The 21,987-nt window shown below is 31.5% G+C and overlaps 2 protein-coding genes across 4 annotated transcripts in view; one reads left to right on the forward strand and one right to left on the reverse strand.

The window, feature by feature from the left end:
* Mlf (myeloid leukemia factor) overlaps positions 1-21,930 on the forward strand; it is a 37,636-nt gene extending 15,706 nt beyond the window's left edge. The window contains exons 5-7 of one of the 3 annotated variants that reach the window (XM_072544283.1): positions 2,455-2,565; positions 11,574-11,636; positions 20,245-21,930. In XM_072544283.1, coding sequence (XP_072400384.1) covers positions 2,455-2,565; positions 11,574-11,589 — 127 coding nt within the window. In that variant the 3' untranslated portion in view covers positions 11,590-11,636; positions 20,245-21,930. The remainder of the gene's footprint in view (positions 1-2,454; positions 2,566-11,573; positions 11,637-20,244) is intronic. The other 2 variants (XM_072544277.1, XM_072544285.1) reach the window with 2 other exon arrangements.
* Sec31 (COPII coat complex component secretory 31) overlaps positions 1-21,987 on the reverse strand; it is a 357,018-nt gene that overhangs the window by 107,872 nt on the left and 227,159 nt on the right. The window lies entirely within an intron of this gene.

Consider the following 21,987-nt stretch of genomic DNA (forward strand, 5'->3'; position numbering starts at 1 on the left):
TATTCAACATCACATTAGAGAAAATAATTAGGGAGTCAAAAGTCAACACCAGAGGAACAATAATAACAAAAAGTGTACAAATATTGGCATTTGCAGATGATGTTGATATCATAGCCAGAAGCGAAAGAGAGATGATAGAAGCATTTAATGCGATAGAAAGAGCGGCACAAAACAGTGGCCTAAACATTAATGAAATAAAAACCAAATACATGAAGGTCAGTAAATCGACAGGCCAAAGAAACCTACAGAATCTGACAATAGGAGACTATAACATCGAAAGCGTGAAAAATTTTACATACCTAGGTTCACTAGTTACCGCAGATAACAATGTCAGTGAAGAATTTAAGAGAAGAATACATATCGCTAATAAAACATATAATGGACTAATTAAACATCTAAGATCTAACAACATCACAAGAAGCACCAAATGCAAAATATACAAGACCCTGATAAAACCGGTCCTTGTATATGGATCAGAGACATGGACACTATCGAAAAGCGATGAAAACCTATTAGGCACATTTGAACGAAAAATCCTTAGACACATATATAAGGGGGTAAAGGAAAATGAGATATGGCGCAGAAGATATAACTTTGAACTGTACACAGCATACAACGAACCCGAGATCATAACATCCATAAAGATCGGACGTCTACGCTGGATGGGCCATGTTGAACGAATGTTGGAGACTGAAACACCAAAACATATTATGAGACAAACACCAGTAGGAAGAAGGTCAAAGGGAAGACCCAAACTTAGATACATGGAACAAGTGGAGCAAGATCTGAAAACACTTAAGATTACCAACTGGAAAAACAAAGCAAGGAACAGAACAGAATGGCGGAAAATCCTAGAACAAGCCAGGACCCAGAAAGGGTTGTCGAGCTACTGATGATGATGATGATTCAAACATGATTTCTAGTTTGAAATATCTCAGTATTGTACCATTTTTTATTTAAAAAAATTGGGACGATTACCCGTATGCACGACAATGATGAATGTAAAATTCGTAATTGTATCGCAGAAATGAGCAATAACTACCTTAAAACACACCAAATTTCCTTTGCATATCTCAAATCGTCAGTTTGTAAGAAAAATTTTAACACCCCGTATCTCGGAAATCGAAGCAATTGCGGACATACGTTTACATAGTAAACTGCCATTATTTTCATGCAGAATCAGTTCCTGAATTTAGTTGCACATATTTACTAAAACTCTATAGATTTTACAAATATTTATTATTCAAAAGGACTAGAAACCTACATTTTAAACCTCTGCAACTCAGAAACAATTGATTTCTGAGTCTTGGGGTACTGAGGAGTTTTGATCAGCATGAGTACAGCTACCTCTCTGCAAAGTTTCAGCCAATTTAACTGAAACCACGATTACTAAGAAAAGTACCGGGGTCCTTTGAAAAAAACTTATCACGCATGTTATAAGAATTTTTGGTCTTAAAATTGAATGACTATTTATCCACACAGAGATTTAAGGTTATTTTAGAAACACCCTGTATAATAATATATAGTTTATTATACTTATATGATTATATGTGAACCTGAAAATGATTTCAAAGTTCTGTATCAATTTAATAGTTGAACACATTGTGTATTTTTAAAAGGGATAATATTGTCTTTATTAATTATATTTGACAAAAATCGAATTCCACTTACATCTCTTCTAACAGTTAAAATGTAAACCAAAAATAATTTTTAACACGTTTTGATAATTTCCACCTTCATGTTATAATTATTAGCATGTAACATTTTTACTACAATTGAATTAATTCATAAAATTACACTGAGAAAATAGTATTTTAAATTGTACTGTTAACTGCTGCAAAATACATGAGTTTATTTACACTTTATAATAGTTCTTGCAAGATTATCTTGGTGGATTAAATTGTTTTGAAAGTGCATTAGCGTAGGGAAAAGTTTTCCTTTATCATTGGCTTTATTATTTGTTCTCTTAATATTGCAAGTATTGTGTCAATTACTGTAAACACATCTAAGTCATTTAAAATAAAACACGTTTAATAGTTAAAGATGATGAAAAAAGAGAAAAAAGTAAACTAGAAGTATTTATTATTAGTAGAAACTGTTGAGTATTTGAAACATTGAGTATATTAGCAAAAAATGTATCCTCCCTTGGCTTTTTAACTTTTTAAAACATTTTGCTCAAAGTGCCACGTTTTTTTATTGCCATGTTAACTTACCACCTTATTAAAATAGTTCAGTTTCAAGGAACTTGTGGAATACTCTAAAAATATATTTACGGAAAATGATTAAAATAGACAATATTTCCCATAAAATGTTTTATTTTTAATTGTAGATTTTTATATACCTTTGTATTTGGACCTATAACAACTTGTGTACATATTATTTCACTTCTTTTTATTTGCCGTAATCATTATGTTTTTGCTAAATGAGTTATTTCTCGTTGTTGCGCATGTGTAGTAGTCGTCGACATAGGGACAGAACCGTACCAGCTACGTCGCCATCTGTGATATCTGCTCGGAGAGGTATACGTTCGCCAAAGTTAGCGCTGCCTTCGACGAGCGCTCCTAGGTAGGAATAATACAACGTTTTTAAAATAACAAAATGCGTCAGCACACAGTGTTTAAAGATAAATTAAGAAATTTATTTACATCTCATAACTTTTTTAACTGGCAACTATCAACAATTGACAGGATGTCATCTTAAAACAAAAAAGGAATATTATTCTTCTTATGATTATTATACTGGGGTAATAGAGAAGTTACGGAGATATAAATAAGTGTTTCTTAACTTAATTTAAATCCTGTATAAGGACGTTAAAGCAATCGACATCAATTCTAGTTTTGTTCGTTAACTTAGGGTCTAGATTAGGGTACCAGCAACCCCTGCTGGGCATTTTGATAAAAGAAGCTAGTGTTTAGAGTTTTATTGTGTAGTATTAACCAGATCATCATAGGTGATAATTTTAAAACTTACAATAGCTGGATAATAAGACGGTATATAACCAATAAGTTTTATCTATCATTTAAATAATATCTTAAACCAGTTTTGTTTTTACACGTTTGATAAACAAAGCATTACAAATCACTTGGTCCGTCTATTAATGTGATTATTAGCAATACTTAAACTGAAATATTATTCCAGCAATTGTTTACTTAATTGAATTGTAAGTTTTAATGTTGCCATAAAGCGTAGAGCTGGTATATTTTGATTTAAAAATTACAGCAAAGTAACATTTTTGGAAGTGTTCGCAATTCATAAAATTTCGTTAGTAAATTTTTAGGTATTTTTATATTTTAACTCAATATATTAATGTTTCCATATCACTGACTTATAAACGTATATTATCGTCTGTACTAATTAAATTAATATTAAAGACTATACTCTAGAATAGTCTAGAACATTTTTCTATATTCTCACATTTCTAGTATTTTTCGAAATAATGTGAACAGTATTGAGCATGGTTAAGTAAGGCTGTCAGTTTATATCCAGTAATTTGGCTGCGACTACTTAATTGGAGGTCGTCGGCAATATAGTTTCTTGGACTGTAGCACCGTCAATTTTGTTCTTTGCAAGGAGCTTGCTAAGATCTTATTCGTTCTTGTTCGTCTGAAGATCTTTGGCTAGAAGATCTACAGGGGACAGGCAGTTTAGCGGTTCTAAATTGGCTATGGGGTATTATTTTGATGCAACACACCACCTTTGATGTAACTTCCCGATTTTATTTTATGCACCTATTATTCATAAGCACCTGTTATTGTGACTCCCTTTTGCTGGAAATATACTAAAATTACACCATTAAAAACCTAAAATATAGATAGGACGACTTTCGCTACTGAACGTTATAACGAAAAAGCTGACAAAAGTTGATGATAAAAAGTTGATCGTTTACAAAGACTTGACGAAAACTACGTTGCTTAGTTTGCGAGCTTCATTTTTGAGGGGGGTGGTAATAAGATATATAAGGATATAGATGTTAGAGAAATAATAACAGACGGAAAGATAAACCATAGATAATGGTTAGATAAGTTTGACAAAATAAATATAAGAAACACTAAATACAGCTAAATTGCAAACCAAAATGGGCGCCAATGAGTTTTAACCTGAAACTCATTACATTAAGAAATTGAAGATTAAATAAACTAAATATTATATATTATATATATAACAAACATTTGTTATTTATAGAAAAAGACAGCAAATACAAAATAAGTGATTGATATGATCCTTCATGGGTAATCTTTCATTTTTCCGGCTGTATTTAACCATAAGCTGTAAAAAAAGGTTATATACTCAATAAAATCTTTTAAAAGTCTCTAAAATAAGTCAAAGAAAATAGTAAACTTTAAAAAAATGTATTTATTAAGTCTTCTAAGAAATTAAATAAATACATATTAACTTTAACAGATGATGACACATATTATCATCACGAACATGTATTCATTAAATACTCAACAAAACAGTCATTTTACGATCATTATTGTCGTAAATAATCTTATAATTAAAACAGGTTGCAGCATTTAAATAAATGAAAAATAAAAAATGTAAAACGTAAATTAATTTAATTAAAACTTTAAACCTCTCAACATAGCAAGATGACAATTAAATGAATAATTGGCTACAACCTAAACCGAATCCAATAGCCATTGTTTCGTTTATCTAAAAATTAACCTTACAATAGACACAAATGCTCGTAATTCCTATATTTAATCAATTATTAACGAAGATAGTTTAAAATAGAGAACATATGCTAAAACCAAGAGAAAGAAACGTCGTTGGCTTTCAAAGCCCTGAAAACAGGTGGGCTCTCCAGATGTAGGCGATAAAAAGAATCCCTGTGGAACTTAAGATGTCCAGTAAAACTCTATATACAAAAAAGGATCTCGTAATACAAGAAATAATAAAAAAATAATCAACTTACCACATCATAGTATATGAGTTCTCGATTACGACTTAATTATATTAATATCTGAATGCATCTTCGATGTACAACTAACATCTGCCAGAAATTGGGTTTTGGCTCTTTTATAAGTTAGCCAAAGCTAATTAATTTCTGAGAAGGGATGTATGGTTATATTCATAGTAATAGTTCCCGTGAGAATATCTTAACACTTTACTTTAATCATTGCCAAAACTAATTAAATTTTGAGAGAGATTATATTGGTTAAACATTTGAATGAAGTAGTTTAAGATAAAACCGTGCTCGTTCATGGGAACTATGGGTTAAACTATTATTAGGCTGACAATAATATATTCGAAGACGAAATTAGGGCCATAAAAACTGTCTACTTAATATTTTGGTAGACTAATCAAAATTTTAAATTTAAGAGAAATTGACATGCCACATAGTTGCATCATAAATTTTTTTCCTCGGTGTTGAATATCGATGAGTCCAGTCCTTACTTCGTATTTTGGTACCTTCATCGTAGTGTGGATTCAGGACTCGCTCATTACTAATTGTGCAGGAAAATTTTCATTGTCTTGTCTATATCGCTTTAAAAACTACTGAAAATGTCTTTTGAGTTTGCTTTTGTTCAGCTGTTAATATTCTTGGTATTTCTCTTGCAAACAATTTTTCATATTCAATTTAGCAATAAGTACATATACCAGATGGTATGAGAGACAAATATTTTTAATTTTTTGTGTGATATTATTTTCTTGGAGTACCCGTTGATCTGTGCACGACGGTTTACCATATTAAAATTCCACGTTTTCACTACGTCATATGATAATGCAGATCACCCCAATATATCCGCCAAATAAACTCGCATTGAATACATGCGAAAATGTGTACAACTGTAAACTTTCATTGTATGACTGAGAGGATTAAAAAATTGGCAGAGGGGTGCGGCAGGGAGGTACTTTGTCGCCAAAGAGTCAGCATTTAAACGATTAGAGTGACTCGAATGCTATTCAGAGTTATGCTACAACTACAGCAAGTAACACAGAAAGTCGGTTTAAGCACAAACTATGGGAAAACAAAAATGATGACAAGTCTTGTCCCCAATGAGCTAATAGAAATCGAGAAATTAACGCGAGACAACCAGACATCTGAGCTACTCAGAAGAGTAAGTTTAGGTTGGGCTACATTCGAAAACATGATAGACGTGTTTAAAACCTATGTCCCAATCCATTTAAAAAGGAAAGCTTTCAACCAGCCTGTTCTACCAGTCCTCACATACGGAGCAAAAACCTTAACTCTCATAAAACCATCAGCGGAAAAATTGAGGACGCAGTTACAAGGCAAAAATGGAGATGGATATGTTGCAAAAATGAAAGACGGCAGGTGGTGGACAAAAAAATTGCTTGAGTGTAGACCACGGCCAGACAAACGAAGCCGGAGAATATCCCCATCACGATCACCCAACGACCTCAAAGAATTGCCACCAAATAGATAGCAGAGGCGCAGAACAGAAATATTTAAAACAAGCTTATGTTCAACAATGGACAAATCAGGGTTGATGATGATGATGATTTAATCACCACTTGCTGCTTGACATGACCCATTTTGATCCTGAGATATGGCTCTCCCGAATTGGGTATCTAATGTAGGCACGCTTCAACAGACAATTATTTTCTAACGCGAATCTATACATAACAGGTAACAATGAGACGTGAAGATAAATAATGGTTTTGCTTTGTAAATGGGTCAAGGTCGACGTAGATCGATCGGCTCTCGTATACTCTGCAAATAAATAATACGAGCTCTATTTTCCTTAAGTTTGATTCATTGTTCTCTTTCTGTGCTAATGTCGTTATCATGTTTCCATCATCGTTTTCTGTACAGTCCCTTTAAATCTCACAGACACATTTTCCACATTCGTTTGCTGGATTGTTTTAGTAATACTAGTAGTTTATTCTTTTCTGTTCCTCTTTTACATATAATCCCAGTTTTTTGTCTTTGCACTAGTATTTTTTGTGGTTTTGTGTTATTTTTGCCATGTTTTCTGATTCATTTTGGTCACCACCTGATGATCTTTCAGTATATGTTCTTCCTCTAGGATTTCTTTGCGGTGTTTTAGTATTCATTTTCACTTTGTGTCTGCTTTCTTCTATATCCTAAGCTTTCTACAGTATGTTTCATCGTCTATGTTTAGCTTATTATAATTTAGCGATGCTTTCTGACCCTTTTCTCTTGCTTGCCTTAAGTGTTCTTCTCTGGTCTTGTATCTCCCTGGAGTAAACTTCACTTAGGTAAATGTCCGTCCCATTTAGTATTTTCTATTGTTGTTTTTGGTACCACTTTTGTTCTGTTGGTATAGGTCTACCTCAAAGTCGGAAGACTTTGCTTTTATCCAATCTTAGATATATAACTTACTTAACACACTCTCACTGATTTCTGTCACAATCGAACAACGCCGCCGTTTGTCTGGCTAAGTTTCGTGATCTTATGGTTCTTTAAATGGCAATTGTCAAATTGAAATGTCCACTTTTTAGTTGTTTACACTATTTATATATGTTTGCTATAATTTCTAAGTTTTACTCGCGATTTTCTATTCACTGCATTTTTTCTGACTCGATACTGCTTTCTGTGTATATATTTGTTATCTAAAACCACTATTTCTTGACTTTTTGTTGGAGAGAAATAATTTTCACTTGTTACTACTCACACACACTGTTGCCAGGTTCGGTGCCGAAAATGTCAAATTGTAATCATTGGTTATGAAGACCTGCTCTACTATAAATATACATTATTTCATGTAGATTTGTTAATAAGAGAGTGTTTCATGTTAAATATATACAAGTTCAGTACTGAGCATTTTTTGCAATCGTAATTTGATATAGTTATCTAATAGACACACTTTTGTTGTTTTTTTTTTGTTTAATCTTAACCATAAATGATATTCATTCATTTATTTTTTATTAAGCATAGCATATTATTAATTTAAGATTATTTTTTAAATTTTAAACTAAACCTGTACCAGCTCTACTTACTTAAGTTATATTAAAAATTTCTATATTCAGTTTATAGTGTGTTGGAACATCATTTGGTCCAAAAACTCAAAATAGATTCTGAAGTATCAAACAGATACATACCTTATACAAAGCTTGAGATTCATACTAAAATTTTTGCAATAAACAAGAAAAATGGGTTTTTAAAGGCCGAGAGATATCTTCACAGATGATGTAAAATGTTCAAATAATGATAGAATGGATTGTGTTATGAGTGATAGAATTTTTGCAAAAATGCCCAAGGAAAGAGTTGTTAATGATTTATTGTCATTAAGATTAAAAGACAAAACACCAGAATACACCACAAAGATAAAAGTCGAAAGCTTACAGGATGACTCCACAAGGTACCTATTCCAAAAAAGAGTAACCTAAAAAAGCAGAAACACATATATCACAGAAGGTGATGGAGTCGAAGAAAGCTGGGCAAAAATTAATTCTAATATCTTAGCCTCTGCCAAGGAAGTTCTTGTTGAAAGAAATAAAAATAAATCGTTTCATAGGCGAAGAACTTCATGGTTTTGTACAGAAGTGAAGGAAAAATGTAAAGAAAAGAAAAAAGCTTAACTGAAATACATGCCAACCAAAACACAACAGGCATACCATAATTACAAGACAATAAGAAACGAAACACATGCACTTGTAAAAAAAAAATAAAAAATGATCACTGGGAACGCTTTTCTAAAAAAAATAGAACATAATTTTTATGGTCTGCAAAAGTAAATATGGCGCTTTATAAGGACAAAGAACGGAGGTAAAGGAACTAATAGAACCAAACCCATAGAAAAGGATAAATAACTTAATATAAATATACAGGTAGTTCGTAAAATATTTGAAAGCTGAAGAACAGAAAAGCAGCAGGTAAAGACAAGATACCAAACGAATTACATAAATATTTTGGTGCAAAAACGACAACAATTAACAACATTAATTAATAAAATTATAAAATTTAATAAGATACCGGAAGAATGTAGAACGAGCGAATGGAGAAAGCATTTGACAAAGTAAGACTTAAAGATGTAATCCATCTTCTGTATAATAGAGAAGTTCCAATAAATATTATAAAAACTATTGAAAACATATTCCAAAACAACAAAGTTTAAGTCAGAATAGATGGACAACTTACAGAATCTATAGAAATAGGCAGCGGAATAAGACTCATTGAGCCCTATGCTCTTCAATTCAATCATGGATGAAATCATCAAAAGCGTAAACAAAGAAAGAGAATACAGAATGGGGAACAAACAAGTAAAAATACTCTGTTACGCAGACGACGCAATATTGGTAGCCCACGAATTTAACATCAGATCAAAAGAATTTAATATGACAATCTCATATAAATATAAATTTATATATATAATATAAATTTTGAATAAACAATAGTTTATTCAAAATTTGAAACAATAGTAATCATCAAAGAACCAACCAGATGTAAAATAGAAATTGATGGCATCAGTATTGAACAAGTACACTGCGCAGTTGTGGAGACCTGGACAAAGAAGTGAGAGATCAAGCACAAAAAGCAAATAGACTGGCAGGATGTCTTAATAAGATTATATGGCGAAACATCGCATTAACACTGAGATGAAGTCAAGAATTTATAAAGCCAGTGTAAGACCAATAATGACATCTGCTTCAGACATAAGACCCGACACAGCCACAACTCAAAGGATACTGGAAACGACAGAGATGAGAGTACTGAGAAGAATTACAGGTAATACGCTGAGAAATCGAAAGAGAAGTGAAGACATTAGAAGAAAATGTAACGTGCAGTGTAGCAGAATGGGGGAGACTGGTGTCGTCAAAATAGCAAGAGATAAATCATCAATCGACGGAAGAAGTATTGGATGACCGCGTAAAAGTTGGAGTGACAACCTTCCATAGAGGTATTAATCCGCCAGTGGACAAGCAGAATTGCTTATGAAGATAAAAAAGAATATTAAAAGATATATATATATATATATATATATATATATATATATATATATATATATATATATATACAACATATTAAAAAAAATCCCAAAAATGTAGCTTTATAGAGCAGTACATTTTTGGAGTGTGTTTTATAAACTTCCTACTTGAGAAGGAAATATGTGCATTAGAAAAAATAAGTTTCAAAAAAGGCTAAATTACAAACAAAATAATCGATGGACAGACCCAAAGAAAATAGTAATACACACTGTGATCAGTAGACACTTTCTGCCGAGAAGAACCTCTTTCCCAAAAATTAAGCTAGTTAGAGAGATGTTAAAATCCAAAATATCTATATATGGATTATCATTGTGTACTTATTTGTTTTGACTTACTTTTTATTTAAAATTTTAAGCCTAATGATTATCCTTCACACATTTTTGTTTTGCGCTTTTGTCAGTCTTAACATTGGGTTAGATAAAGGGAAAAGCTGTTTACAGAATTTTTAATCTAATTTACAGATGGATTTACTACTCATTTTATATCCCATTTTTTGCTAACATAATTTACCATTATTTTGATTCCAACTTACCCAAAAACGTTTAACACTGTTTAATATGCTGCTTTAATATCACCATACTTGTCCATACGGCATCGATCGTATCATGAATTTACACTCTCATTCATGTTAAATTCTATCTGTACAAAATATTCTTTACTTTAATAGTTAGTTAATTAGTAAATCTATTCATATACATATTTAAAAAGTGACAACGTTGAAGGACTATGCTCTCAATTATTCCGATAAGAGTTAGATGTGTCTTTGATATTTACTTGAAGTTACGTGCTGTTTTTTTTTTAGATTTTTACTTTTCTTGGGAAAATTTTCTTAGTTGTCATATTGACGGTTAGGCATAACACCATATATCAAACTAAACAATAAATGTATATAATAACTTTTTAAAATATTTTACATAAGTATGTAATTATTGGTATATTCGCAGTTTGTTCAATATGTTGGTGATTTTGTCCTGCGGCACTTCTAATTTTATTAGAACGTTTTTCATCCCGGAGAGTAAATTGGGCTTTACAATTACGCTACATTTTACCCAACGATATCATTTACTGAATTTCAAATATGCGAGCTGATATTCTTAGTTTTTCCAATTAAATTCCCAACTAATTGCTATCTCCATAGTATATTTCTAGTGGAACTATTCGATATGAACTTTTGATCTGTAGAATTACTATAATTTTTTTTAATATTTTTTCCTTAGCCTTCTTAAATTTTACCAATATACACAATTTTATCTTTATTAACTATGATCAGTATTAATTATCAGTTTTACTTATTTTTGCACTGTAGAATATATATTATAGTCAACCTGTCGATAACATGGCAAATATTTTAATAGATTTTCACTGTTCGGTATTGTGTATCATTGTGCTAGTCATTTATAATTACATAATTTTTTCGAATAGTTTTTGGCAATTGTTTGGCTTTAGGGTATAATTGTCAAAGCTTGTAAGATGTCCCTTGTTTTACATTGTGCAAAACATGTAAAAATGACAATTTTAAACAGTTATTAAAGTATTGAATAGGTCGAATTTTCACTTCGATTATCGTAACTCATTATCTAAACTAATCCTAAAAATCAAAACACATCATTACCATTTGATGAGAAATCTGGTTCATTGGGACTTCATCCTTACAGGTATTCCAGACATTAATATAATTAATATAACCAAGTCCACAACCCAGTACAAGATATTTCCAAGTAAGTATAATTTAGAGAGGGCGTAGTTTATTTTATCAGCTACTTCTTTATTTCTAGTGATAACTAATGATACAAATAGACGGTTTTCACAACAAAACTGTTGATTAAAAAAGTTGATATATAACAGTTGCAAAACTTTTGAAATCTATAAAATGAGTATTTTGATTTCTGTCTAGTTAAGATTTTGTAAAAGTATACAGATAGCAAATACAGTTTATTCTCGTTTCCCACTATGTTAAAAACTCAGTTATGAGTCAAGTAACTTTTAACATTCACTGCTTCTCTCATTTTTTTCCTTAATGATATCCGTCTCACTTTCACTTCCTTTCAAAGTTCTTTCTTTTCTAGCTACTTATGTATTATTGCCATTCATTTTTGCAACACATCCCTTGTGATGTGCTTTCACCCGTTTATCTATATCTTTTGCATACGATCATCCTCTTCTTGATTTATTTGGTACAACATATGTTAACACTTCTATCACCACTTTCTCAGCGTCGAATATTTGGATTTGCAGAATAGGTACACTAAATATCTAATATGCTGTGATAGACTGTTTATTTGTTTATTTATTCGTTATTCTATACTCATCAAAAAGTGTTACTAAAGTACATTGTCGTAAAAAATATATTTTCAGAAAAGATATAATCTAATTGAGACAGATAATTTAATTTTGTAGACGTTATTAAACAAAGAGACTGTTTAATGCTGAAGCTAACTTATACATATAGCTCTATAGAAAGTATGGTGTAAAAGCAATTACTTGATAACAAAGCTTGTAGCTTTTTTTTCTTTAATTTGGTGTTACTGTTTAATTTTTAACATAAGTCTAATAAAACATATTTATGTACAGGGTGTTTCACGACATTACACTATCTATATACCGGAAAGTACTTACACGATGTTTATGAAAATTGGTTTATGAGGATAACAAATTATGACCAACTTTTGACTGAAAATATTTTGACAGATGTTCCATTTCCGGTTATACCTAAAGTGAACTACTTTGATATTTTAAATGGAACACCCTATATATTATTGCATTTTTAGATTCTGCGTCAGATTCTAGACAAAATTTGTTTAAAGTACCATAGGTCAAAACTTCATATCTTTTGAGTTATTCACCTTTGTTCAAAAATTTTGACAAATAGATACAAATGTTTCAAAGTTAATACCTCATCCATTTGCAAACATAATGTCTTGAAAACTTTTGCTCACAAAGAGTAAGTAACGTTCTTTCAGTACTTTACATCAATATCGAATTTCTAAATACAGTGTGTTCGCAAATGATACGCCATTTCTTTAAATTTCAAACCTAGTAAGTTTAGACATTATGATGAGCTATTATCTTTAAAAAGATTGACTGTCAGAATTTTTGAAAAAAGATAAATAAATAAAAAAAATGAAGTTTTGGCCTATGGTACCTTATAAAAATTTTGTCTGACGTCTTACGCAAAATCTGAAAATGTAATAATACACAGGGTGGTCCATTTAAAATATCAAAGTTGCCGTTCACTTCGGTTATAACCGTAAGTGGCTTGTCTGTCAAAATATTTTCGTTAAGTTCGTCACAACTTTTGATCATCATAAACCAATTTTCATAAATATTGTGTAAGTAGTTTCTGATATATAGATAGTGTAAGCTGTTCTTGAAACACCCTTTATACCAACGCTTACGTTTATGAGTTACTTGTCGTTTTGAGAGGATGTATTTGATTGTTTTATTAGTTTTAAAATGTGTTGTTATAAACGACTATACAGAAAAATATATTATGTAACATGCATTTTACACACTTTACTTTTTATAATTTAACGATGATTATCGTCCATGTTATAGGTAGGTATACGTATTTGACCTTTAAAATTTGGTGTTCTCCTAAGTGAAACAAATTTTTTAAAACCGTCTTCTTCTTCTTCGCGCGACTAGGATTACTCCTGTTTGTCTGCCTCTTATTCTGTTTCAGTCGTTGTTGACTGTACATTATCTTTCCACCTTTTTGACAGCCTTCCAACGGGTCTTCTGCTATACGGCTTGTTGTTTTTACAGATGTTTTTGTTGTTTTTTACAAAACCGTGAGCTCGTATTTTTCTCACCAGCCATGATCTGACTTCTGGAACAATCAATCCCGATACACGGCCTTAAACTCCGACAACAACGTACCTTTACAAAACACCGGCTGCGAAAGCCTACACTTATTTAATAAGTTGTTGAAGACTATTTGAAATAATAATTTCTGCTATTATTTATGAAATAATATTTGAAAAATTCGACAAAATTATGATAAAAAACACAAAATTATGATAGACACAATTTATGTTAAAAAAATCTGTAATAAATATTATTTTATATTTACTTAAACCGCAATTAACTGTAATCATAAAATGATAATTACATTTTTACATTTGTTTTGACGTGTTTCCAGTCCGGAAATCATCAAAAATTCTAAAATAAAATTATGAATGATCTTAACTGTAAATGTTTAATTATAAACACTACAGCCCAAGCTGTAAACAAAAAACGTGCATTAATTATTGAATTTTTGAAACCAGCACTTTTGAAATGCAATACCTGGAGTAACCTCCAAGTGTCTAGGTAAAATGTACAGTACTATGAAAGTACATAAAAAAGCCTTAATTTGAACTATGCTACATTAAATTTGACCCAATAGTTTATGCAAAATTAATGATTGAAGGTCTAAAAATGTCAATTTTTCTTCATTTTTAGTTTTTGAAGCTACTTTTGTAAAAATTATTTTTTTTATGCAAAAGTCATTATATTTTATCTCTCTTTTACGTATAAATCGAATGAGACTTTGTAAAATCCGATCGGTCAATTCCTTTTCGAGATAAGTGATAAAAGACACTTAAAAATTAACAAACCTGTTTTTTTTGTAAAAAAAAATAGAGATCTAATTCTAAACGGATTCTCTTGTTGGTCGAATATACTTTTATGTATCATCATCATCAATGGCGCTACAACTCTTCGTGAGTCTTTTGCCGCGTTTACTATTGCCTTCCATGTTTGTCGGTCCTGTGCCAGTAATTCCCATTGTCGCACTCCCATTTTCTTTGACTGCATCTTTCCACCTTTTTCTAGGCCGCCCTACAGACCTTCTTCCCTCTGGCCTTTCCCAGAACACATTGTTAATAAGGCGATTGTCGTTACTGCGTATCACATGCCCTGCCCATCTGAGTCTATTGGCCTTTATATATCTGACTAGATTTTCTTTTCCGAATAGAGACTTTAGCTCGTTATTGTATCTGCCCCTCCATTCGTTTGTCACGCTGTCTCTGCAAGGGCCATATATCATTCGAAGAATTTTACGTTCCCACACCAGCAATACTTTTATGTAGGAATACAAATATTTGCTAATAAAATTTTTCTAGCCCTTTATTTCTTTGAAATAGAGGCGACTTTTGCGTTACATATTAATTAAGCTACAGCGTTTCCTATAAGTGACGCACATTTTTAACTTATTGATTCTTATAGCTAAAGTCAAGACAACGATTTAAAAAAGGTTTTCTGCGACCAGTGAAAGTTGAGTTAGCTTAATTTGTATAAATTGTAGTAGAGGTTGGGGCGGTTGGGCTACTCCCCTTCACTTCCATTCTGACATCGTTCAGCTCGAGAAGGATGGTTGGATCGTGAAGTATATAATAAAGGATTGGGGTCAGAGGGTAAATTCTGAAAAAGACCTTAAGCTTGTAGTGCCTAAACGACATACAGGACCATGCGATATGTCATATGACAGAATTTAGCGAATAGAATACGATGACAAAGAAAAATCAAATATGGCAGCATGCCAAAAGGGCTTAAGACACGCATCTTTGCTACTATCCGGAAAATCGTGACATGTGAGGTAATACATAGCAGCATGCCATAAAGAGCTTAAGCTTATTTTAATTTAAATTAGGCTAAATGTTTTTTGAATACATAATAAGAAATTTAAGGATTAATTTGCAAAACTTATTAAAATTAGGTTTTTGTACTTTACCACCTGTTGGTTGTTTACATATTTAGGTTTAGCGATGTGTTATCCATTATCACCTTTTTTAGCTGATATATTCTTAGACAGCTTAGAAGAGAAATTTGTTAACAACAACAAAATAGTTTTTTGGTCTATATATGTTGATGATTGTATAGCTCTCATACAGGGAACCCAAGAAGTTAAACTTCTTGGGTATGCCTGTATTTCGTAAAAAATATTCTCTAGGGTACAATATTTACAGACAACCTACTTAAGCAGATCACTTTATACATAAAACAACTAATCATCCAACCCAACACAAAATGGCTGTTTTCAACAGTTACATTTATAGGCTTCTCAATTTTCCACTTTATAATGAGAGCTTCAATTTAGAACTTGATACTCTTAAACAAATTACTTTCAATAATGGTTATGATCCTAACATCATCCATAAGCTTCTAAATAGAGCAAAACTTGCAGAAAAGCTTACTTATTCATCACAATGCTTACTTCAACCCAATTCTACAAATAACAGGTATTTCTTCTTTACTTATATAAGTAACATTTCCAAAAATATATCAAACATTTCTACTTCTACAGTTGAATACATCAAAATGTCTTTCAAGTCACACAACACTTTAGGTTCCTTTTTAATTAACACCAAAGATAGGATGAACACTCTTGACAAAAGTGCTGTTTATAAATTAAGATATGATGATTGTAATGCCTCTTATGTAGCTAGAACCATTCGAAAGTTATGTACTAGAATCACAGAACATTTGAACAGACCAAACTCTTCAAGTTTTGGTCACCATTTATTGTCCAGTAAATATAATTTTAATATCAATACTGGTTCATCTATTTTACATGACAGTAGTAGAAAGAAAAACTACTTGGAGTTGGATTTATTGTAAGATTTGGAGATTACAAAGGAAAAAAATGAAAACTCTCACTGTTATAATACTCAAATCAATTTAAATTGTACTAAATTTAAACCGATTTTTAAAAATTTTATTGTAGCTTCATCTCGTTGGGGACTAAGCTCAACCGTTTAGACTTCCTACACTGAGTATATCCATTAAGAATTTTATTAATTTCATACTTTAATTAATATTAATATTTCATTCATCAATAACTTGCAAAACAAGCTTGTTCATGATCAATTAATCTATAGTTGGCGTTTATTATACTGTCCATCTTCTTCTTCAAGTGCCATCTCCGCGGCGGAGGTCGGCAATCATCATAGCTATTCGGACTTTTGAGACGGCTGCTCTGAAAAGTTCATTTGATGTACATCCGTACCAATCTCTCAGGTTGCGCAGCCATGACATTCTACGCCTCCCTATGCTTCTCTTTCCTTGGATCTTTCCCTGCATAATCAGTTGGAGCAAGGTGTATTTCTCTCCACGTGTAATATGTCCGAGATTTTCTTGTTTTTATTGAATTTACAATTTCCATTTCTTTGTTCATCCTTCCCAGTACCTCTTTGTTTGTGACGTGTTCTGTCCATGATATTTTCAGAATTCTTCTGTACACCCACAGCTCAAATGATTCCAGTTTTTTCATTGATGTCGCATTCAAGGTCCAAGATTCCATTCCATAAAATAAAGTCGAAAAAACATAGCACCTCGCCAACCTAACTCTTAGTTCCAGTTTTAAATCCCTGGTACATAGAACTCTTCTCATTTTGTTGAAATTTGCTCTAGCCTTTTCTATTCTTATTTTTATCTCCTGATTGTAATCATTTGTGGAGTTAATCATTGTTCCCAGGTATGCATATTTGTCCACTTGTTCGATGTTGGTTTCGTTTATTAGAAGATTCTCGTTATTTCTTTGAGTTTTCGATATTCTCATAAATTTCGTCTTCTTGCCATTCATTGTTAGACCATACTCTTTTCCATACTCTGCTATTCTGGTCGAGGTGTTATAACATCTATGAAGACATGAGAAATATGGAAATACGTGCTTGGCGGAGGAAGGCGATGGATAGGGACGACTGGAGAAAAATTCTTGGGGAGGCTAGGACCCACACAGGGTTGTAAAGCCAAAATGATGATGATGATGCTATTCTGGTCACCAGTCTCTGAAGATCTTCAATGTTTTCGGCTAAGATCACAGTGTCGTCCGCATATCTAATGTTGTTAATGGGGACTCCATTTACCTTTATTCCAGCTGTTTCACCCTCAAGAGCTTTTTTCAGGACCTCTTCGGAGTAGGCATTGAAAAGAATTGGCGACAATACGCATCCCTGTCTTACTCCACATCTAATTTCAATTTCTTCTGACAGCTGTTCGTTAACACGTACTTTTGCTCGCTGTTTATAGTATAAATTTGATATGATCCTGAGGTCGTTGTAGTCAATCTTCTTTGATTTCAGGACATTCATTAAATGTTTATGTCGTCCTTTATCGAATGCTTTATTATAGTCAATAAAACATGCGTATATATCTTGATTGACATCCAGGCATCTTTGTATTAGTATATTAAGTGAAAAAAGAGCTTCACGTGTTCCTAGGCCTTTGCGAAAACCAAATTGTGTATTATTAACGTCTATGTCCAGTTTGTGATATTTTCGGTTATGGATGACTTTAAGTAGTAACTTTAGCGTATGAGACATTAAGCTAATGGTGCGGTAATCGCTGCATTCTCTTGCGTTTTTCTTTTTAGGGAGACAAATAAAAATAGATGTTAACCACTCTTTGGGTAATACGCCTGAACTATAAATTTGGTTCAAGAGTGTCACTAAAACATCAATGTGCTTCTCATCTAGAATTTTTAGGATTTCTATAGGAAGCATATCAGGTCCAGGGCTTTTCCCGCTCTTCATTGTTTTTAATGCGTGCAATATTTCTTCTTTTGTAATATATGGACCTATTTCTTCTGACGTAAGTTCTATGTGCTCCAGATCTCCTCTTTCATCATCGAAATCCTATATCTCTCCATATCTTTTCGTAATTTAGATATACCATTTCCACAGTTGTATATTTTAACATCTCCCACTGTTGTTCAGTTGGTCTTGAGTAATGCTTTAACATTTTTAATTTTATAGTTTTCCCATTGACTGTAGGTTTGACTGAACTAGTGGTATTATACTCCATTTTACATACTTTGTTTTCAACTTTGATTTTTTAATTCTAAGTATTTCAATTTCTTCTTTTCTACAGCATTGGTCGTGCTTGGTAAACCTTTTTATTGTAGTCAACCAGCCACTATCTAACAGATTGTTTAGTCTAGTTCTTACATTCACACTCTATGTCCACTTCATTTGCCCCCAAATTAACACCTAAATTACCTCTCGACAGGTTTAAGTGTGAGATCTGGATTATGCAATCTACATAAAGCTATTTATATAATTTCATATTTCATCAGTTCGGTTCCTATATTAGTGGTCAGTTGAACTTTTGGTCAATGTTCAGTTTATCATAGAATTTTGAAATTTGCAGATCACCATGATTGTACTCATCCAAGTTGTCATAAGTCAGACAATGTAACTTTAACATTTCCGTTAAGAGCAGGAGCCATTCTCTTTTCTGCTGTCATCCACAATGTAGCTTCTAAATTTTTGAAAAAAAAAAAATTTAAACTGTCCTTTGTCTAGTGTTAGTTTTGTGTAAATGTATTATTCAATGTTTATAACATTCATCGAAGTGCTGGATAGCCTAAATTTTTAACGAAGTAAGTCTAGAAAATTATACAAAAAATTTTTATCAACCATCAACTTCGAGTTTTTTCTGCTCGGATGCTCTGAGAGCGAAAGTACTTGGGCAATATTTAATAAAAAACTGCGGATTTTTTAAATAAAAATTATATCCTCATAAATTATAGGCCTTTAACTATTGAATGGCGCCGATTTTAATTATTCTTAATTGTTATAAACAAAGCAGTTGTGATTTTTTAAACAAATTAAGCTAACTCAACTTCTATTGGTCGTAAGAATTTTTTTTTAAAACTTTGTCTTGACTTTAGCTATAAGAATCAATAAAAAATGTGTATAATGTGTGGGAAAGATGCAGCTTAATTAATTTATAACGCAAACGTTGACCCTACTACAAAGTAATAAATAAGGGATTGAAACATTTTTTCATCAAATATTTTTTTCCAAAAAAAGTCTCATTCGATTTATAATTTAAAAGAGATGAAATATAATGATTTTTGCATAAAAAAAAATACCTACAAAAGTTCCATAAAAAAATTATAACCAACAGTTTGGAGTTGCAAACACTTGGAGGTTACTCCAAGCATTTCCCTTCACAACTCTGTGCTGGTTTCAAAAATTCACTAATTAATGCTCAAAATCATTCATTTTTGTCTCTAAAGCTTGGTCCATTACAGGTTAAGATCATTCATAATCGGAAAATGTTTGAAAACATTTATCGGAAAAAATGTAAAATGTAATTATTCTCATTACAGTCAATTGTGTTTTAATGTCATATAAAATAATATTTAAATTAAACATGCCACAAGAAAACAGTTTCAGAACCTTTTTAAAATTGCTGTGGGTTACGTAATATAGCTTGTATAGTTTAGCTAACCATTTTTCGCTTTTAGTGGTGCTTTTTTAACGCTTCTTCACAGTTTATTATACATTTATATAAATTAGATTGCTACATCCAAACTCTAACTGTTCTTATTTTTTACAGTGCTGCTGGTAGGCACCCTTATAGTTCCCCCAATCAACCACAACAACCGAAGAAATCAAAATCATTGAAAACTTTTGAAGAAGATCCTTCACCACCCCAGGCTGACAATTAGATTTATTCTTATCTTCGTTAGATTATAGTATTACTAAAATATAGATATTTTACTAGATACATTTCAAGCTGTAATAACGTAAATAGTTCGTTTGAATTAAGGTGTTTTGTTGTTAATCACCTAAAGTTACACACTTTAATTAGGGGTTTTCTTTTAATCCTATTTACTGTGCCATGTGGCTGTTTACTACGGATTTACTAAGTTAGGAAAGTAAAAATGGTTTAATATGCTTCTAAAAATGTATATTTTTACCATAACTCATTTACTCAAAATTATTACACAGAAAGTAAAATGTATTGAACAACTGCTGTAAGAAAAATTAATAAACACATAATCGGGAGCAATCTTTCATGTGACAGCTTTAGAATATTGAAAATATGGAATTTTTTTCTTCTTTCTGTTGTTCAATTAAAGGTGGTATTTTCAGATCTTATAAGTCTAATATCTTTTTATTTTAGAAATGCTTAAAATATTTACGTTATTATATTTGAAATATGTCTTCAGGCACATTCAATTTATTTTTGTAGAATGGTTGCCCTTTTGTTTTTTCTTTTTTTCCAAATTTTTTGATTTTTAATAGTTATTGTATTTGGTCGATTTCGTAGTATGGTAAATGAGAAGTGAACGCAACAGTGTAAGGTTATATTTTTTACTTTAAGATATTTGCAGAGCAATTATCACTTTTAGATGTTTTCGACGACTACATGTGTACAGTCATCAGTTTACCACAAAATTTACTATTCAATGAAGAACCTATTCAAATATAAAGTGAGATTGCTTTGTGTGATATTTTTTATTATTCCAATTCGTAATTAAGTTTGTATTTGCTTAAGTATGCTAACGAGAAGAATTATTAAAAATAAAAGTTTGTTCATGATAATTCTTCGATGGTCTTAACTATTCACAAAAATTAAGGTAAAAATTCTGTCGAAATGTTGGAAATAGAACCAAAATCAACATGTACTTATCACCAAAAAAAATCTAAATTTTAATCATTTTTATTTCTCTGCTGAACTAGTTTTATTACAGGTCTTTATACCACACCCCTTGTTACATCAACTACGCCGTAACATAATATATATATGTAGAATATATAATATAAACCATAACATACTTCGTTAGAATGTGTACATAGTGTCCAAAAACGCCGAACCAGATGAGAAATATCATATGACTTTGTACTAAAAGATGTGGAAAACTTTAATGCTCATGTTACAATCTGTATTTGTTCTCATCAAAGCATTGAAGCTATCCGTCTCAGCAATTTATCAAATTTAATGATCATATCTCCAACTTTCCAATTGTTGATCCTGATATTATTCGCCAACATTCAATTTTAGGTTTAAACAAACAGCATTGTTGCTAAAAAGTGAGAATGTATGTGTAGAAAATAGTTTTTTCATTGTTTATGCGGTGAGCACATAAATGGGGATATTTTGTTAATGATTGTATAATGTATTGTGTGTTAATTTTAAGTACAATGAGGTTAATTCTCCACTATATCCAATAGATTAGTGTTATGTAATAAATCGTATATGTACCGATCTAGGTTTAAATAAAATATATTCCAGATATACAGATTTTTATTTTAAGTTGTTGACCAAAATATTACAACACAGTCCCTTTTAAAC

Source organism: Diabrotica undecimpunctata, chromosome 1, assembly GCF_040954645.1.
Source record: "Diabrotica undecimpunctata isolate CICGRU chromosome 1, icDiaUnde3, whole genome shotgun sequence".
NCBI classification, from domain to species: domain Eukaryota; kingdom Metazoa; phylum Arthropoda; class Insecta; order Coleoptera; family Chrysomelidae; genus Diabrotica; species Diabrotica undecimpunctata.